Source organism: Bacillus rossius (assembly GCF_032445375.1).
Source record: "Bacillus rossius redtenbacheri isolate Brsri chromosome 4 unlocalized genomic scaffold, Brsri_v3 Brsri_v3_scf4_2, whole genome shotgun sequence".
Taxonomy (NCBI): Eukaryota; Metazoa; Arthropoda; class Insecta; order Phasmatodea; family Bacillidae; genus Bacillus; species Bacillus rossius.
The window spans coordinates 34,520,402-34,537,618 of NW_026962011.1; the positions used below are offsets into that span (position 1 = coordinate 34,520,402).

The 17,217-nt window shown below is 41.6% G+C and overlaps 1 protein-coding gene across 1 annotated transcript in view; it reads right to left on the reverse strand.

Annotated features, from left to right (window-relative positions):
- Positions 1-17,217, reverse strand: part of LOC134541828 (dynein beta chain, ciliary-like) — a 113,366-nt gene that overhangs the window by 30,584 nt on the left and 65,565 nt on the right. Inside the window, exons 36-42 of the mRNA XM_063385523.1 lie at positions 15,666-15,867; positions 13,549-13,773; positions 12,573-12,783; positions 11,902-12,178; positions 9,854-10,139; positions 9,232-9,411; positions 6,844-7,214 (exon numbers count right to left, since the gene is read on the reverse strand). Coding sequence (XP_063241593.1) covers positions 6,844-7,214; positions 9,232-9,411; positions 9,854-10,139; positions 11,902-12,178; positions 12,573-12,783; positions 13,549-13,773; positions 15,666-15,867 — 1,752 coding nt within the window. The remainder of the gene's footprint in view (positions 1-6,843; positions 7,215-9,231; positions 9,412-9,853; positions 10,140-11,901; positions 12,179-12,572; positions 12,784-13,548; positions 13,774-15,665; positions 15,868-17,217) is intronic.

Here is a 17,217-nt window from a genome sequence, read left to right on the forward strand (position 1 = left end):
TGTAGTCGTGGAGTCAGCCAGGGTCTGGAGCTCGCGAATTGCGCGGCAGGACGCGGATGATTTCTTCATTTCAAAAAAAAAAATTAAAAGCTAAAAAAAATAACTATTACATTGCAGACGGACTAAACTACTTTAAAAAGATTATAGGGATAGCATCCCTCAATTAGGCGACTACATAGTCGGTTGCGGCCGGATGGAAGTTTTGCAAAGTCTAGTCGACTCGCCGATAATCAAACGGTCCGTCTGCAGTCGCGGCGCGAAGTGTCCCGCAGAGAAACGCGTCTCGTAATTAAAAGTGCCCGCCGGCTCTTACAGGTGGGGGGGGTCTGGGCCGCCGAAAGATTCCGAACTTGCCCGAATGCGGGCGGACAAAAACTTTGCCAGTAGTTTTGAAGTTGGCATCACTGGGCGACACTAGAGAAATCTGTCGGAGGAGGTCTGAGTTGAAAACAATCGACTCGACCACGGCGTCCATATAGCTCAAGGGAGAGCAGGTGCTGCTCTCTGGTGCCTTAGAGGGTAGGCTAGCGGAGAAGTTCGCGACTTGGTCGCTAGGCAGCACTTGTGCTCAGTTTTAGCGCGCACGTTTTTTTGAAGAGACCTTGGGAACGGTCACTGGTGCCCAGGGGGTTACGACCGGTCATTGGTCTTACTTGGAACGGAGAAATGGGGGGGGAGGGTAAAAGTGCAACGGCGCTGAGAACAAGCGTCCCGTCGTGGCTGCAGGGGAGCGAACATAACACTAATACGTGATGAAAAAGGCCAATCTCAGCTCGTCTCTGAGAACTGGTCGCCTGCAACCTACAGGCTTGTCTATGCAGTTAGGGTCACGAAGAGAAATGATATTACAGGCTTGAGGCGTGACTGAAGGCGGGGGAAACGGTAAGCTGTCTGCCAGTCAGAGATTAGGCCAGCAAAATATCCGATACGCCGATGGGAAAGGGGCTTCAGAGCACTGAGACAAAGTTTAACTCAGAGGAGTACACCAGACTAACAAATTAAAATTACACTATAGTAGAGCAAATAAAATTTCCACACAAAAAAAATTTAAAATCATAATAAAAATTTAAAATATATCGTGTCGAATTTACTAATTAACGGCACATACTTCCCCCCTGAAAGACGGAGTCAGGGTGGCCCACTTGAGCCACCAAAAACCTGGGTTCCAGAAACTTACCCTGTACCAGGATCTACTGTAGTAAACTACTTACATATAAAAAAATATCTTGATCAAATCGAAGGTATATTATAATTAATTAATTAACACTTAACGATGAATGATGTAATGAGGAAAGTTGATCTCAGATATTGGGAATGGTGTCACGTGACAAAACTCTAAAGGTGGGCGCTGTGAGGCGGGCCGAAAAGCACTGAGGCCAAAACAAGGGAAATGCGTCCTTGAGCACTCAGTGACTGATGGGGATTGTAACCCCTGTAAATGGGTATGGTAACCCGTAACTTACAAAAAATATTTAGGAATAGAACCCCTGTACAATTGTCTTTCCATAAAAGGCCGAAGGCATTGGGACTTTGCCCTGCACAATCAGGCCATGGAGAAGACGGTCAAATTTGCTGCTTCCCCGAAGGTAAAACAGATCCTCAGTCCCAGAGTGACACAGGGCCTAAGGGTAAGATTCCCTTGGCGGGTTTTTAAATGTTTGGGGATGAAAACCCCAAAAGACCAACAATCCGTATGAATGAATGAGTTTAAAAAAAAATTAAATATTCGACAGATTTAGAAATTTTAGCGCATACAACTCTGATGTTCAATATAACTAACTAATATTTATTATTTAAAGTATTCTGGAAACAAAACGATAAATTAACGACTCTTCGCACTCAAATTTAAATTATTTAAAGAAAGGTAAAATGCAATAAACCAACAATTATCAATCAAAAGGGTTATAAATTATCATGGAGCGGTTAGATCTTCCATGACTGCTGATAGGTTTCACACTGCCTGAGAGGGGGTTTGAACATAGGCCGTCCAAAGGTGAGTGCTGGGGATCTAACCCAGTAACACTCTATGGTCATAGGATTTTCCACCTAGAGGACCGAGTCTCGGCTCGTTGGCTCGTAGGACCCTTCTTTTGCGCTGCTCGTTGGCTAGCTTGACCTAGCTCCTATTTTTAAAAAAAACACATAAAAGAAACCTGTTTGCCGTCTGGAAGTCATGTAGCTCTTACTTAAATAAACCATATCATCGATAGCGATGTAAAAGAAATACAGCTTTGGGGGTAGAATGCAAAGGAAACAAAAAAAATGGCTAGATGTGACAGCTTCTGTGCTCAGAATCTATGTACGTCGCTGTACATCACATGTACGTACAAGGAAAATAAAGAAATAATCACATAAAGGTTTTAACGCTAAATCAATTTAAAACAAACTACAAACATTATTCTTGCTTAATTTACGAATTATGATTATTAAAAAAAATTGAACTTAATCAAAAATTAAATAGATAAAATCGTCGAACAAAATTCATGAAGATTAAAAAAAACTGTCAGAGAAGTATTACTAAGTTAAAAAAAATAAAACAATTTACGGCAAGCAGCTTGTTCAAGACTGAACTTACATATGGAAAAATTAAAAATTAAAGTATCTTAAATTACATAGAGTGTGCTAGCCTAGAGACGGGATGCTTAAACGTACCCAAATTAATTTAGTGGACCTCTCGTTGGAGGTTGAAAGGATTTCACCACTCTCGGTGATTACTATAAACATTACAATGAGGCTAGTCACCTCGTAGGTACTTAATTTCGGGAAATACGTATTTTAATATGCTTGATTATATTATTATTTTTTTATCACTATATTATGTTTTCAAGTATTATTACTTTAATAATGTAAGACGTGAAATTCTTATAAGGCAAATGTCTTTCAGTATAGTTTGAAATCATTATTATGATGGGGGGGAGCCCTTGATATGTAAATTAAAATCTATATTTAAATATTATGTGCGTGTTTATTAGTAATGGCGTTAGTAGCCTAAAAAAAGTACTCTTAACTTATAGTTATTTGTTCATATGTAAACTTAATAATTAAATTTAAACACATTTAGCTGACTACTGCGGGACAACAGTGGAAAACTATAACTTATTTGACTCTTAGTCATAAAGTAACTACGGCGGGCGGAGATAAACAGAGCCCGGCGTCACGACAAAGACGTCAGCTGTGGTCACCCCTCGAAGATAAGCGGGCGGCAGAGGCCGCTCGCAGAAGGAGGGGGGGGGAGGAGGAAAACAAACATGACAGCTCCCATGTGGCTGTCGGGAAAAGGATGTGAGCGGAACATTTGCTCACGTAAAAATTTGCTATGGTCCAGGATTAATTGGACAAAAACAAAAAAAAATATACGTCGCAGGCATTCGTATCGCGCTACTGGGAAAGTAAGGTTCCAGGTGAGATTACAGTTGGACACCCCTACGAAGGTCGTACCGGGCGCACGGGGCGCTGAACTGAACATGAAGCCACGGACGTGAGCCGTGAGAGATAAGCAGCCCGTAGGGACGGGGGAGGGGTGTCTGTGTCTGCGCCGCGGCAGGGACAACAGCTGTGGCCTGCTGAAAGACGTCTCGAGCGCTACGCGCTAGCCTAAGTCCACACGGGAATTTAACTCAAGATAAATTTTAAATTTTTTTTTTTTTTTTTTTTTTTACTCAATATAACTACGGGGTGCACCAGCGATCAGTTTACAATATTATTACAAAATTGCTATTATCAAAAATTAATTTAAAAAAAAATTTTTGTACTTTTATTTTTAGTTTAGATATGCTTATATTATTCAGGTATGCCTATTGATCAAGGAAACCATGCTCTGCTACCAAGTTGTAACACCCCTCGTGCCTCAAAATTGAATTATTTTAAAAGGAGCCTTGGAAACTTGCTGGATAAAAAAAGTTAAATAAATTGAATTACCAGAGGCGACACGAGGTGGGGAACAAACAAAATTTAGGAACTTCCTGTAACAAGCAAGGAGGAAGTGGGTGGATTGTTAAAATCAATAAATAAAAACTACACGATTCACTTGATCTATAGTTTCCCTGTTTTATTTGCCCTGATGAAGTATTTTGTTTCCATTATTTTACACACAAGAGGTTTTAACAAGTTTCAAAGATTAACAAAAAGAGAAACGAAAATGGGCTAGCCCGCGATTATTTGAAACAATTTACATTCTTAGTTTGAAGTATAAACATTTGCATTATGAGTTTCACCCTCAAAATTGGAAGGATCCGATGATTACATTGATAATTAGTTCTATTCGTTCTACATTTTCTTGAGAAAAACACTGGTCGCTGGTGGGTTGGTCATCCGCTTAAGATAGTTCGTAGCTAGGTGAAGGGGAAATGTTGAATTTACATTACCACCCGGGGTCTTCAAACGATCACGTCGGGTAGTCGAAACGTTTCTTCTAATGTGACCCACGGAACAGAAGGGGGCGGTGGGGCCACGAGATGGGAGCAATCAATCTCTCCCCGTCGTCGACCCTGTCTGCAACAGTCCAAATCAAAACTGATTAGAACTTGTATACAGGCAGTCTATGGGGCAGAAAATGCCCAAAAAAAAAATTTAAGGAAAAAAAAAAGGGGGGGGTCGCGAATTATCACTCACCAAAACAGGGGAGTTGCCCAGCACGCTGTAGTCGTGGAGTCAGCCAGGGTCTGGAGCTCGCGAATTGCGCGGCAGGACGCGGATGATTTCTTCATTTCAAAAAAAAAAATTAAAAGCTAAAAAAAATAACTATTACATTGCAGACGGACTAAACTACTTGAAAAAGATTATAGGGATAGCATCCCTCAATTAGGCGACTACATAGTCGGTTGCGGCCGGATGGAAGTTTTGCAAAGTCTCGTCGACTCGCCGATAATCAAACGGTCCGTCTGCAGTCGCGGCGCGAAGTGTCCCGCGGAGAAACGCGTCTCGTAATTAAAAGTGCCCGCCGGCTCTTACAGGTGGGGGGGGTCTGGGCCGCCGAAAGATTCCGAACTTGCCCGAATGCGGGCGGAAAAAAACTTTGCCAGTAGTTTTGAAGTTGGCATCACTGGGCGACACTAGAGAAATCTGTCGGAGGAGGTCTGAGTTGAAAACAATCGACTCGACCACGGCGTCCATATAGCTCAAGGGAGAGCAGGTGCTGCTCTCTGGTGCCTTTGAGGGTAGGCTAGCGGAGAAGTTCGCGACTTGGTCGCTAGGCAGCGCTTGTGCTCAGTTTTAGCGCGCACGTTTTTTTGAAGAGACCTTGGGAACGGTCACTGGTGCCCAGGAGGTTACGACCGGTCATTGGTCTTACTTGGAACGGAGAAATGGGGGGGGAGGGTAAAAGTGCAACGGCGCTGAGAACAAGCGTCCCGTCGTGGCTGCAGGGGAGCGAACATAACACTAATACGTGATGAAAAAGGCCAATCTCAGCTCGTCTCTGAGAACTGGTCGCCTGCAACCTACAGGCTTGTCTATGCAGTTAGGGTCACGAAGAGAAATGATATTACAGGCTTGAGGCGTGACTGAAGGCGGGGGAAACGGTAAGCTGTCTGCCAGTCAGAGATTAGGCCAGCAAAATATCCGATACGCCGATGGGAAAGGGGCTTCAGAGCACTGAGACAAAGTTTAACTCAGAGGAGTACACCAGACTAACAAATTAAAATTACACTATAGTAGAGCAAATAAAATTTCCACACAAAAAAAATTTAAAATCATAATAAAAATTTAAAATATATCGTGTCGAATTTACTAATTAACAGCACAACAGTAAAAAAAATAATAAAACACACTAAATTCAGCTTTATATTGAACCTAACCCAAAACAATAATAATATTAAAGCACAAACAAAATTACTTAAAGAAACATGAGTACAATGTTCATGTATTATTGGTTTTATTTATTTCGGTCATAAATCTCATAGACGATGAATTCATTTAGAGACGGTCTTACACAACACAAGCCTGGTAAACTGGCGAAGCTATCGACTAAAATTTAACTCCAAAAATCGCATGGAAACCATAGGAAACATAAATTAGGGAACAACTTTGTGCTACCTTGCCTGATAATAGTCATGTTATTTGACAAATAAAATAGTGGATTTTCATAGATTGTTTTGTATATTGAGTTTTGGAAAATTATTAACTTGGACATGAATCCTTGAAGGATACCAATAAAGTTGTGACTGAAATAAAACTGATGACAATAAAGAAAACTTTAAGAAGATAAAGTTTGGCTCTCATATTGTACACACAAAAAATTAAAAATAGCACTGAGACAGTTAATATTAACGAGGGCTATGCACTGCAAGAATAGCACACTGAATCATCATAAATCGGCAAACGTAGTCATGCTAGCGTCTGGGCACAACACATCACCCCTTAGGTGCTTACCTCTTGGGTTATCTCACTTCACACTATGTGACAGAGTAAACTCAATCATACTAGTGAGTTAAACATATTTAGCTTCCAAATAAGTAAACATTCTAATAAATTTTGAAACAGCACACTAGAAAATAAACATCACGGCCATCGGGGAAGGAATCGGCCTGGGACGGGAACCCGGGTGACTGCTCCGCAGTGGCGTAACCAGGATTTGTGAATTGGGGGGGGGGGGGGGTGTTAAGAAGCAAATGCCCCTCCCCCCCCCCCTCCAACGCAGTATTAAAATTTGGATTTTAAGGTGTAAAATAGTGCTATTTTTTGCAGTTTTCGGTACTTAGATTTAAATATTGTAATGGTAATATTTTTATTAATTTTATTATGAAATTTGTTTGAGTGATGAATAAGAAATTAATTTAAGATTTTGTGCTAAGGGGTTGAGGGGGGGGTGTTTGAACCCCTGGCTACGCCCCTGCTGCCCCGTACCAGTGCTTGTAGTCGAAGAACTGCCGCAGCAGCGTGTGGGGCTGCACCGTGCCGTACTCGTCCACCTCGGGCATGTTCATGTCGTCCACGAAGTAGATGAGGTTCTTGCCGCCCGGCGGGCCGAAGGCGCGGCCGGCCTTCTTCTCCAGCGGGTGCTCCAGCACCTTCTGCAGCATGGTGGACGTGGTGTAGTAGTTGAACGGCACGTTGGCGACCGCGTAGGCCTCGGGCAGGCTACTGAGCTTGTCCGCCACCAGCACGCTCTTGCCGGTGCCCGCCAGCCCCACCAGCATCACGGGCAGCTGCTTCGCCATCAGCAGGTCCATGAAGTACCGCAGGCGGGTCGTCTCCGGGGTGGGCACGATGGTGGACTGCAAGTCACCGCGTCTGCTTCCGAAACATCGCTGGTACTTTCCATTCCAGGTTGCCAACTTCCCGCACACCCGTAAGTAATCACTAGGGGCAGGGGCGCAACAACAAGGGGGGGGGGAAGGGTATTTTGCCCCCCCCCCTCTGAAACCTTGAAATGGGGGCAAACGGGGGCAAAGAAAGTGCTGTGTAATCAATTTTTAGATTATAAAACTGCTTAAATAGCACCATTTTCCACCTTTAAATACAAATTTTCCCGGACCCCCCACTTCAAAAGGGGGGATCGATGATTCTTTATAAAAATGTATATTGCCCCCCCCCCCCCCTTTGGAAATTTAGTTGTTGCGCCCCTGACTAGGGGCATGCATATTTCGCGAAATGAATCCGAGACTAGCTGAGAGTTAAAACACTGTAGCACCGCCTGTGTCTCGTGACTGGGTGAGTTTCTTTCAGGTCAATATCAATTGTTACAACGCCAATCACAGTGAATACAGTGCGAAAGAAAACACGTCCTGAGTGGCTCAGGTCAAATAAAGCGACGACTGACTTCCCTCGCAGACGTACCGCCAACCACGAGGAAGAAACCGCTGGTGTGAGTAGTATAACTTGTTGCAGTGTAATAGGTGTTCAGATTTATTCGCGAAAAATGCCTGCCCCTAGTAATCACTAAACACATATTTTATGCATGCAGTAAAACACAAGCAAACGCGATAATGTTTACACCAAATAATCATTGAACTCGTACAATAATGAGCTACTTCACCCATAAAGAGTTCAAATACTACACATTTTATATAAAGGTCTAAGTACAACTTATTGAACAAAAAAAACTGAAATAAATATCAGGATTTAAATTCATCCTTGAATACTTGAATCTATGTGTGAATTTTTTCCGTAGCATACTTCATCTGCCCAACTGGATTAAACCAAACTGGATTTTACAAAAATGATTGTCCCATACATGCAACCAACTTACACATCATTTTAAGTTTCGCTATTTCATAATAAATAATTAAAACTCCATACTTCCGTAACTGGACGTCTAAATCAGTAATGACTACAGAAAATCCGTAATACTTGGAAGCACTGGTATTCTAACTTATAAGTTGAGGACTTTACTATGGAAATTAAATCCCTCTGTAATAAAATGTGAGACAAATAATAGTCCAAAATATATTCAAATTTCAAATAAAATATCAAATCATTCAAAAATATTGAACATGTTTTGAATACCGCAGACCACTTTTTTATTTGCTTTTGATTTTATATCATGAGTTGACTGGCATTTCAATGTTACTTACTGGATTAACACGCATACGAGTGAAATATGGTGTATTGACTCAAATTTTGGTGTATATTAGGTTTTATTGCTATTCATTGTAAAATATTATTCTTAATCTAAAACATAAGAAACCCAAGCCAACAGTGCTTCCTCTTTGAAGAACCAAATAAACATTCATCAAATTATGCTCAAGATGTCTTATTTTATAAATGAGCAGTGTCTTTTTTCATTTGTGTGAGGCCTTTCTCTACAACATGTTTTAAGTTCTCCAAATCTCTAGATCTGTCAAAGTAAAGCTAAAATTACTCATATATATGGTAGGAAAAATGAATCTTCGGCCTTTTTACGTACAAGCATGTGATGGCAGACATCAGAGAGGGTGAGGACGTGACAGTGTGTGTGCCAGTTCGGTGCTTTTGCTCACGCCTGTCCTCCCCAGTGGATTGATAATACTGCAGAACAAACTCTGGGTGTACATTTAACATAAATGCAAAGAGAGCGATATCTCAGCAAAGGTAAAAATGGCCATACTCAATGAGTAAATTGTTTGGATTCAAGGTAATATAAAGTTATCAAGAAAAGAATGACACCCAAGTGAAACAAGCTTCAACTCAGAGTCTCCTTTTCAAAGGTGCAAAGTAGTTCACAAACGACAGGAAAATATTATTCAAGCTAAAACCAGCAAAGCGTGCACGCGCACACACACACACACGTACATACAAACTACGTAATTGTACCTGCATTGGGATGTCGTAATCCAAGTGAAATGTCTTGACCCGTTCTGTCCATAGAACAAATTTCCTTTCATTTTCAGAATTATCAATGTAGTAACTAAAAACTGTCCCTTGTTGTGGAAACTTGATGGTCTTGAACTCATTTACCCACCATTTTGAAAATTCAACTCTGTGGTCCACCAACTGAAAAAAAAAAATTGCAATTTAAATATAACCAAGATTATCATTAATATTTTAATAATGGTTAAATATTTATTAACATATGAACATTACTCAACCATGATATCTGTGCATTTGAGCGATATGTGAACCACAAAGTCATGCCTCTTACATAACCTCCTATTCCTGCACTGTCTGACCCTTGCTATGATAAGGCAAATATAGCTGTGAAGGGCATATCCAGCTCAAAACCGAAGGAGAGGCATTTTTCAGAAGTCAACATTTCTATACATGCAGTTTTGTAGTTATGACTCCTCAGTGATGGCGTAATACAGTAAGAGTTGCGAGTAGCATGAGCAAATATTACAAGAAATCCCAAGAGGGCTCAGTAATTATTTTTTTTTTTCTCAAAATGGTGGAATACCACTAACCAATGTAGAAGTAGATTGAGGTTCGGTGCGCGCACCTGGTCTTGGAACATGGCCGCCCCGAAGGCCCACACGCAGGCGAACACGAAGTACATCTCGTACCACTCCTTGGGCGAGTCGACGGTGATGTTCTCCGGCACCAGCAGGCACATCAGCAGGTGGCACAGCATCTGCACGTGGGAGATCTCGGCGATGGGCGTGATGCGCTTGAAGCGCGGGGTGCGCATCACGTCCAGGATGGGCGGGATGTACTTGTCGAACAGGATCAGGAGGGAGGCCCGCTCCACCGCCTCCTTGCGTTCCCCCAGCCAGCTGAACACGTAGCTGCGCGGGCACGCACGCACCGTCACATGGCGACAAAGCAGGGGCACAACAACAGGGGGGGGGAAGGGTATTTCCCCCCCCCCTCCTTATGAAACCATGAAGTGGGGGCAAACGGGGGCAAAGAAAGTGCTGTGTAATTAATTTTTAGATAATAAAACTGCTTAAATAGCACCATTTTCCACCCCGCTTCAATAGGGGGGATCGATGATTATTTATAAAAAGGTATATTGCCCCCCCTTTGGAAATCAAGCAGTACAGCATTAACATTCAACAGTCAAGAATACTGTCAAAGTTTCTTCAGTTACGTTTCGATAATCAAAATAATAATAAATGAATACTTGATTTTCAAAATGGCAGGCGTAACGAAAATTGCATTGGTGACATAAACATAATCCGTTCCAAGACAAGGAAAGTTATTGATGTTTTAGCAGATCACTCTTCTTTAGACTAATAGATCCATCTTTGTCCTCTGGCTTGCACGCAGGCTCTGAGTTACAAAATCTACCATGTCTTTTCTAAGCTCTCTCTTCGCGTAACCGACTTACTATGTCGAACATAACTTAATATATTGAGTAGTGGATTTTTAACGCATTCATTGTTCTCTTGTTGTCTACCATTCTTTCTCGAGATAAATTCCTTGTTGCAAAACTTACACCTGTGTCCTTTTGATACAACGACAGACACCGAATCAGGATCCATATAAGTTTTGAAGAAAACATGGATGGATGAATGATTTAGAGCTTAACCTCTCATCCACTTCAGAGTCGTTAGATGCAATGAGAGATGGGATGCTAATGGGGCACTAGCAGAATGAATTGGTGGGGCAAATGGAAGTACCGGAGAAAACCCACTGGCACATATTGTGCTTTTGAAAAATCCAGGTTTTACCCTGCTAAGAATGACACTCAGATTGCCTCTGTGTGAGGCAAGTGGTCTGACCAAAAAAAAACCATGGCCCCTACAACTTGTTTGCTCTGCACACATTGTTTGCAATGATGCCATGCAACGAGTTACTAACATGGGCCTATTCCACGAAGGTACAATTGTGCAAGTTATAAATCTACAAGTGCAAAGCCCCGCATGTACAAGTTAACAGGTGTTCCACAAAGAATTTTTAAAAGTGTAAGAATATAAGTAAAATCATAAAGTTGGCAATAGTTATATATGTTTTGTACCGATAACCTTAAGTCCGCGATGATATTTTTATTAGATAAATCATGTTTACACTTGATAAACTTTCACAGAGATATAAAAATTAAATAACATTTGAAATCATATTGACTTTTTTTTTTTTAATTTGTGATAAATATGAATTATCAAAAGAAGCCAAGGGTAAAAAATGTTTTCTACAGTTATACAATTTTAAGTTATAAGGTTGGTGACATCTTTCATCTTGCCTGCTTTACTGTGACTTTTTTGAGTGGTTGAGTGATGGGCAGTTGCTTTGTTGCATTCCTTGCGTATTTTATACCAGCCTAAGTCAATAATTCATTAATTTGACTCCAACTCTAATAACGTTTCTTAATAAATGGACTAATAATCTTATCAAATTAGTGTATTGTCATCTGTCCTCGATAAATCTACAAAGTTTGAATGAAATCAGGCCGTTTGAAGTGGGTCAAATTCGCACCCAAAGGAGTTGGTTACAACCATGCAAACATACAGGTGAAGCTAATATAAAGCGTGTAAAAATATAAAATACTGCATGATAAACGTCTCCCTGAAACTCTACGACGCGAGTGCCCCTGGACGTGTGGCTTACGGGTTCCAGCCCAGGTCCTGCGGGTTGATGTAGAGGATGCCGGCTCGCGACACGGTGGCCGGGGTGGCGGTCCGCAGCGAGGCGATCTCGAACAGCAGGCGCATGCCCCTGGTGAGGGCGATGCGCTCGTTGCTGGCCAGCGTCAGCACCTTGTTGTCGTCCATGACGGTGTTGAGCGACTCGATCCACATGGGGTCGATGTCTCCGTCCAGCACGATCCACTTGGGGCCGTCGCCCGACAGGTTGGCCTGGTCCCGCATCAGCGTCGACAGCAGCCCTGCGCACGCGCCACGCCACTCACGTGTGAGACATCGCACACATCGTTTAACCTCCGTTCCCTATACACTTCCATTCGATGCTCAAATGGTATCAACATTTCTTTCTTTACGTTTCTCTGCACTTTGTAACACTTTTGTTGAATTCCTTGAAATACGTTAAAGAACATTCCACTTTTCTGCTTGAATATCAAAAAATTTTGACAAAACTTAAAATTCTGAGCAGTCACAGAATCCAAATAATTAAAGTAGTTGGTGGACTGTGCAAGAGTTTCAGAGCTGGTAAGCTCGACTGTCACTGTGATTGTTGGCTAAGATAACCACGCCGGTGAGAGACGCTCCGCCACGCCCAGCCAGGCACACACCAGACCGGGCTTCTTTTCTTCCGTGACCCACCGTCCTTCCACTCGCGCGTGGCCGGGTTGATGATGCCGAACAGCTCGTCGTTGGTGACTGCCTTGGGGTTCAGGTCGTTGTAGAAGGGCGCCATGTTCAGGAACTGGTAGGTTCGGAACAGGGAGTGCCACACCATGGACTTGCCCGTGCCCGCGTTGCCGACGATGAACACCGAGTGTCTCACCTGCAGCAGCTCCTCCAGCTGTACGATCTGCCGGGCGCACAAAATACTTTCTCTCAGCACTACCGACACGCACCGGCACGACGAAAGCATTTTCAACCACGCTGACAGACTGATACAAAGCCCACTGCGCTTATAGTCGCATGAGTGGAAATAGAAACCTTTTGTCAGGTTACAGATTTTTGGATGCATCTTCTCGCATCCCAACAAGCCTTGGTAGTACATTCAGTTAGCAGCAGGTACAGTTTAAAATACGTAGCTTGTATGTTACGCAAACAGATCATCTTATTCCATTATTGATTACCCATTACGTAATATTGACGCATATTCTTTAGCAGGAGAGGATTAATAATTTTTAAAGCAGTGGGTGAGTAAACAGTCATAACACATAACATGCAGGTCCTCAGCTACGAATATGCATTTGCTTGTTTTCTGTATCTGTACACTCTACCAAGTGTATTTAAATGCCTTGACTTGGGATATCATATTTTTCCAGCATTGTCACTCATTAGCACCACCCAGGTTGAGGTGTGTGAACACAAGCAGTTTTGCTGATTTACGAACCTGGTAAAGAACAAAATATGTATTTAAGGTACTCTGAAATGGTGAAATACTACCGGCAAGCCAGAAAATGCAAATTTACAGCTCAGCAAATGTTAGGATTATCTCACTCTACAGTGAATATCCACTGTATCTAAATTTTTTGCCACCAGCAAAAAAAGGAAAAAGCCAATTTAAATCTTAAAGTTATTCATATGTACTGTTAACACCATGGCCATTAAACTTGAAGGTCACCTTTAAAATAAAGTTATCTTCAGCTTGAAGTTTGATATCTTCCACGGCCTGCTTCACCACCTTCTCGAAGTCGTAGTCTCTCTTGGGGGGCACGTCTATCCCCGGAAACAAGTCCCCGATGAGTCCCATGAACACGGGCCGGTCCTCAGTCACAATTTTTGGGACGTTGAAGTCTCGAAGGGCGCGCATGAGGACCTGGTCCTCTGGTCTCAGACGATCACCTCTCTGCAAGCAACAGCGCTTCCCTTGCAGCAAGAAATGGACGTTTATACATAGAATAAAATTATGGAGCGAGTTGGCGCAAAGGTAACACACTAGTATTACATTCCAGTTCCAGAGGATCTACGTTATAATCCCGATCCAGGTCCGGTCTTCAATTCCCCCCCCCCTCCCCCTGAAATAACATAGCTCAAGGTGGGATGGTTTAGAACGACAGATCCCTGTTCCAATATCCTTGGATTGTGTTGATTTCACCATCAACAAGACGTCAAGCCCAAATAACTCATTAGTGGTATCCACCGCGTGCTTGGAAGTGAAACTTCACAGAATGGTTGTATGTAGTTCTATGTCAGCTTTACTAATAGCGCTGCTGCTGCTGCCATATGTTTCCAACAAATACTTTGATAGCGGAAATGTAAGCAGATAAACTCACGCTCTGAGGGGCTTTAATGTTAATTCTAGTACAGTTAAGTTTATGAGTAAGTCATGTGTTTTCAATTTGATATAAACCTGAACATTTGTTTCTAGTAGTGTCAACAGGCTTCATAATAATGAGTGTAATGTACTATTAAAGTATCCATAGCCTCAAGGCCTTACACCATCCAAATGCTTGGGTCGCCATAGAAGTACAAGAGAACGACCATGGTGCAAAATAGCAATGCAGTTACACCACTATTTTCCTGATCATTACACTTTCCACAACACTCTGAATGTTACATTTTTGTTCTTATGCTACTTTTTGTTATGCTCTGATGACGAATAGACTTAACAAAACTGTAGAAAATACGTTTTACTTCACTCCATATAGAGGAAATTATTGCATGCAATTAGTTGACAAATATGTGATATTCATAAATAATTTGATATTCAATATTGGTTAATAATTTGATATTCAATCTGAAATTTCTAATTGAATATTTATTTTTTTTAGTTTTTGGTTTCAAACAGATACACCAAGAGGAACTTGTTCACAAAAAAAATAAAATAATGATACATCTATGAAGCTAAATTTATTTGTTGAGAACTTTAAATTTGTTTTTCTGCCTCATTATGCACACATTGATTTTTACATGTAACAAACAAATCAAGTTGGAAAAACAAAATACAAAACTTAAAATTTTATTGGATAAAGAAAATAAATGCTATACCAGATTTTTTATTTAATTTTTACAGTTTTATTATGGTTTTATATATATATATTTAATACTGTGATTTAATTTATCTTGGACACCTTTGAAAAGCAAAAAAAAAAAAATTGGTTGTCTGTAAAGTCGGTTTACGGACGATAGTTTAACGTGACGTCATAACAAAAAATTGATGAAATGATTGCATACTTTTATGAATAAAATTGAATCATTTTTATTGAATTATCACTATTTTGTATGGATACAAAGAAGGAGTGAAATGAAATCTACAATTTAATTGATAAATTTACTTTTATTTGCACTCATTAATTCAAATAATTATGTTTATTACTTTAACGAACAGATTATTACAAATATAACTTTTACACGTGTTTGCTATTTAACTTCTTCCAATCTGTGTTATTCTGTTAAGGATAGGACGATGACAGGAAAAGTAGGAAACGAATGGGAGTGTTTTCAAAGTTTAATGTGCCTCGAAAAAGTCAAATCGATGGTTGTTACAATCAAGTGGAAGAGAGAGATAGATGCTGCGCGAGCGTACAATGGGCGTAATGGGACACAGCGTAACGAAACAATGTGCGTAATGGGACAATGTGCATAACGAGACAATGTGCGTAACGGGACAATGTGCGTAACGGTACACGTTTTCATGCGTGCAGCCGGCGTTCATCGTTTTATTAGACGTTTTCACTTCGAAAAAGTTTCACTGTATGTTAAAATTTGATCGGAATGTCGGTGAAGGACGGAGGAGACCTTGAGGGAGCCGGCGACGACGAGCACGGACTTGATGGCGCGCAGCCCCCAGTCGTAGTGGTCCTGCTTGGACAGCAGCTCCTTGCACAGCATGTAGAGCGTGATGAACTTGCGTCCCAGCAGCTTGGCGTCCTGGAAGCCCTCCGCCAGCAGCATGTTCTCGCAGATGAGCGCCAGGTCCGGCACCACCATGGCGCACGGCCTGCCGACATCACCGTGCGAGGAGTTGACCAATTTTCCATTCTCTCGTCATTACTTCCAAGTAAAGGTTTCTTCTGTAAATTTAACACTATGGCAATCTTGGAGTTTTTGTTATTTTGTCACAAATATTTTAAAGAGATTTTATTTTTTACTAAGTGTGATATAATTGCTGTAAAAATTTACGCAATGTTTGTAATTGTTATTGCCTTTTTTATACCAATTATATATGTATTGAGTATTTTTGTGACAAAACAACAAATTCAAGAGAGGTAAAGTGATAAATTTACAGAAATAGCCCTTAATAGTAAATTGTAATGAGAAGATTAAAAAATCAACACGGTGTGTGAGACCCACATTAAGACACTTTTATTCTGAATACATTGTAAAATAATGATTTTTTAAGATAAGTAGTATGTTAAGCATACATCCTCAAAGCAGATTCTTTAGCTGAATGTAGGTAATTAGTTGTCGGTGCCGCTACTGCTCAGCCTCTGTATTCACTTGATGCCAACCCTTGGGGTGTCCCCTCGGGTCACGAGGGCCATTATGACGCACCGCCGTAAAAATATGTCGACGAACAGTTGATCCTGCCAAACCGCACTCTCCTAGCCGCCAACTTGGCCAAAAGGGACTGTGTGCGTGGCTTTTGACCGAAACGGCTGCGTGTAGCGTTGTGCGGGGTTTATTTGTGCTGTGGAGTCAGCAGTATTCTCGCCGGGCAACAACCGTTCTTTCGCCACTGCCACTGGTGACTTTACAACCATAAGAGTTTATGAGTAAGTCATGTATTTTCAACTTGATATAAACCTAAACATTTGTTTTTTTATTAGTGTCAACAGGCTTCATGATAATGAGTGTAATGCACTATTAAAGTATCCATAGCCTCAAGGCCACACACCATCCAAATACTCGGGTCGCCGTAGAAGTACAAGAGAACGACCATGGTGCCAAATAGCAAAGCATTACACCACTATTTTCCTGATCATTAATTACACTTTTCCACAACACTGTGAACATTTCATATTGGCAGCAGGCTAGCCAACTTGCTGGCTACACCCCTACTCGAGTACTTCCCGCCACCTCGGTCATCCTCACCCACCACCAGCAATCCCCTCTGCATCACCCTCTACCAGGGGCGCAACAACTAAATTTCCAAAGGGGAGGGCAATATACCTTTTTATAAAGAATCATCAATATTGAAGTGGGGGGTCCGGGGGTCCTCCCCCGGGAAAATTTGTATTTCAAGGTGGAAAATGGTGCTATTTAAGCAGTTTTATTATCTAAAAATTGATTACACAGCACTTTCTTTGCCCCCGTTTACCCCCACTTCAAGGTTTCAGAGGGGGGGGGG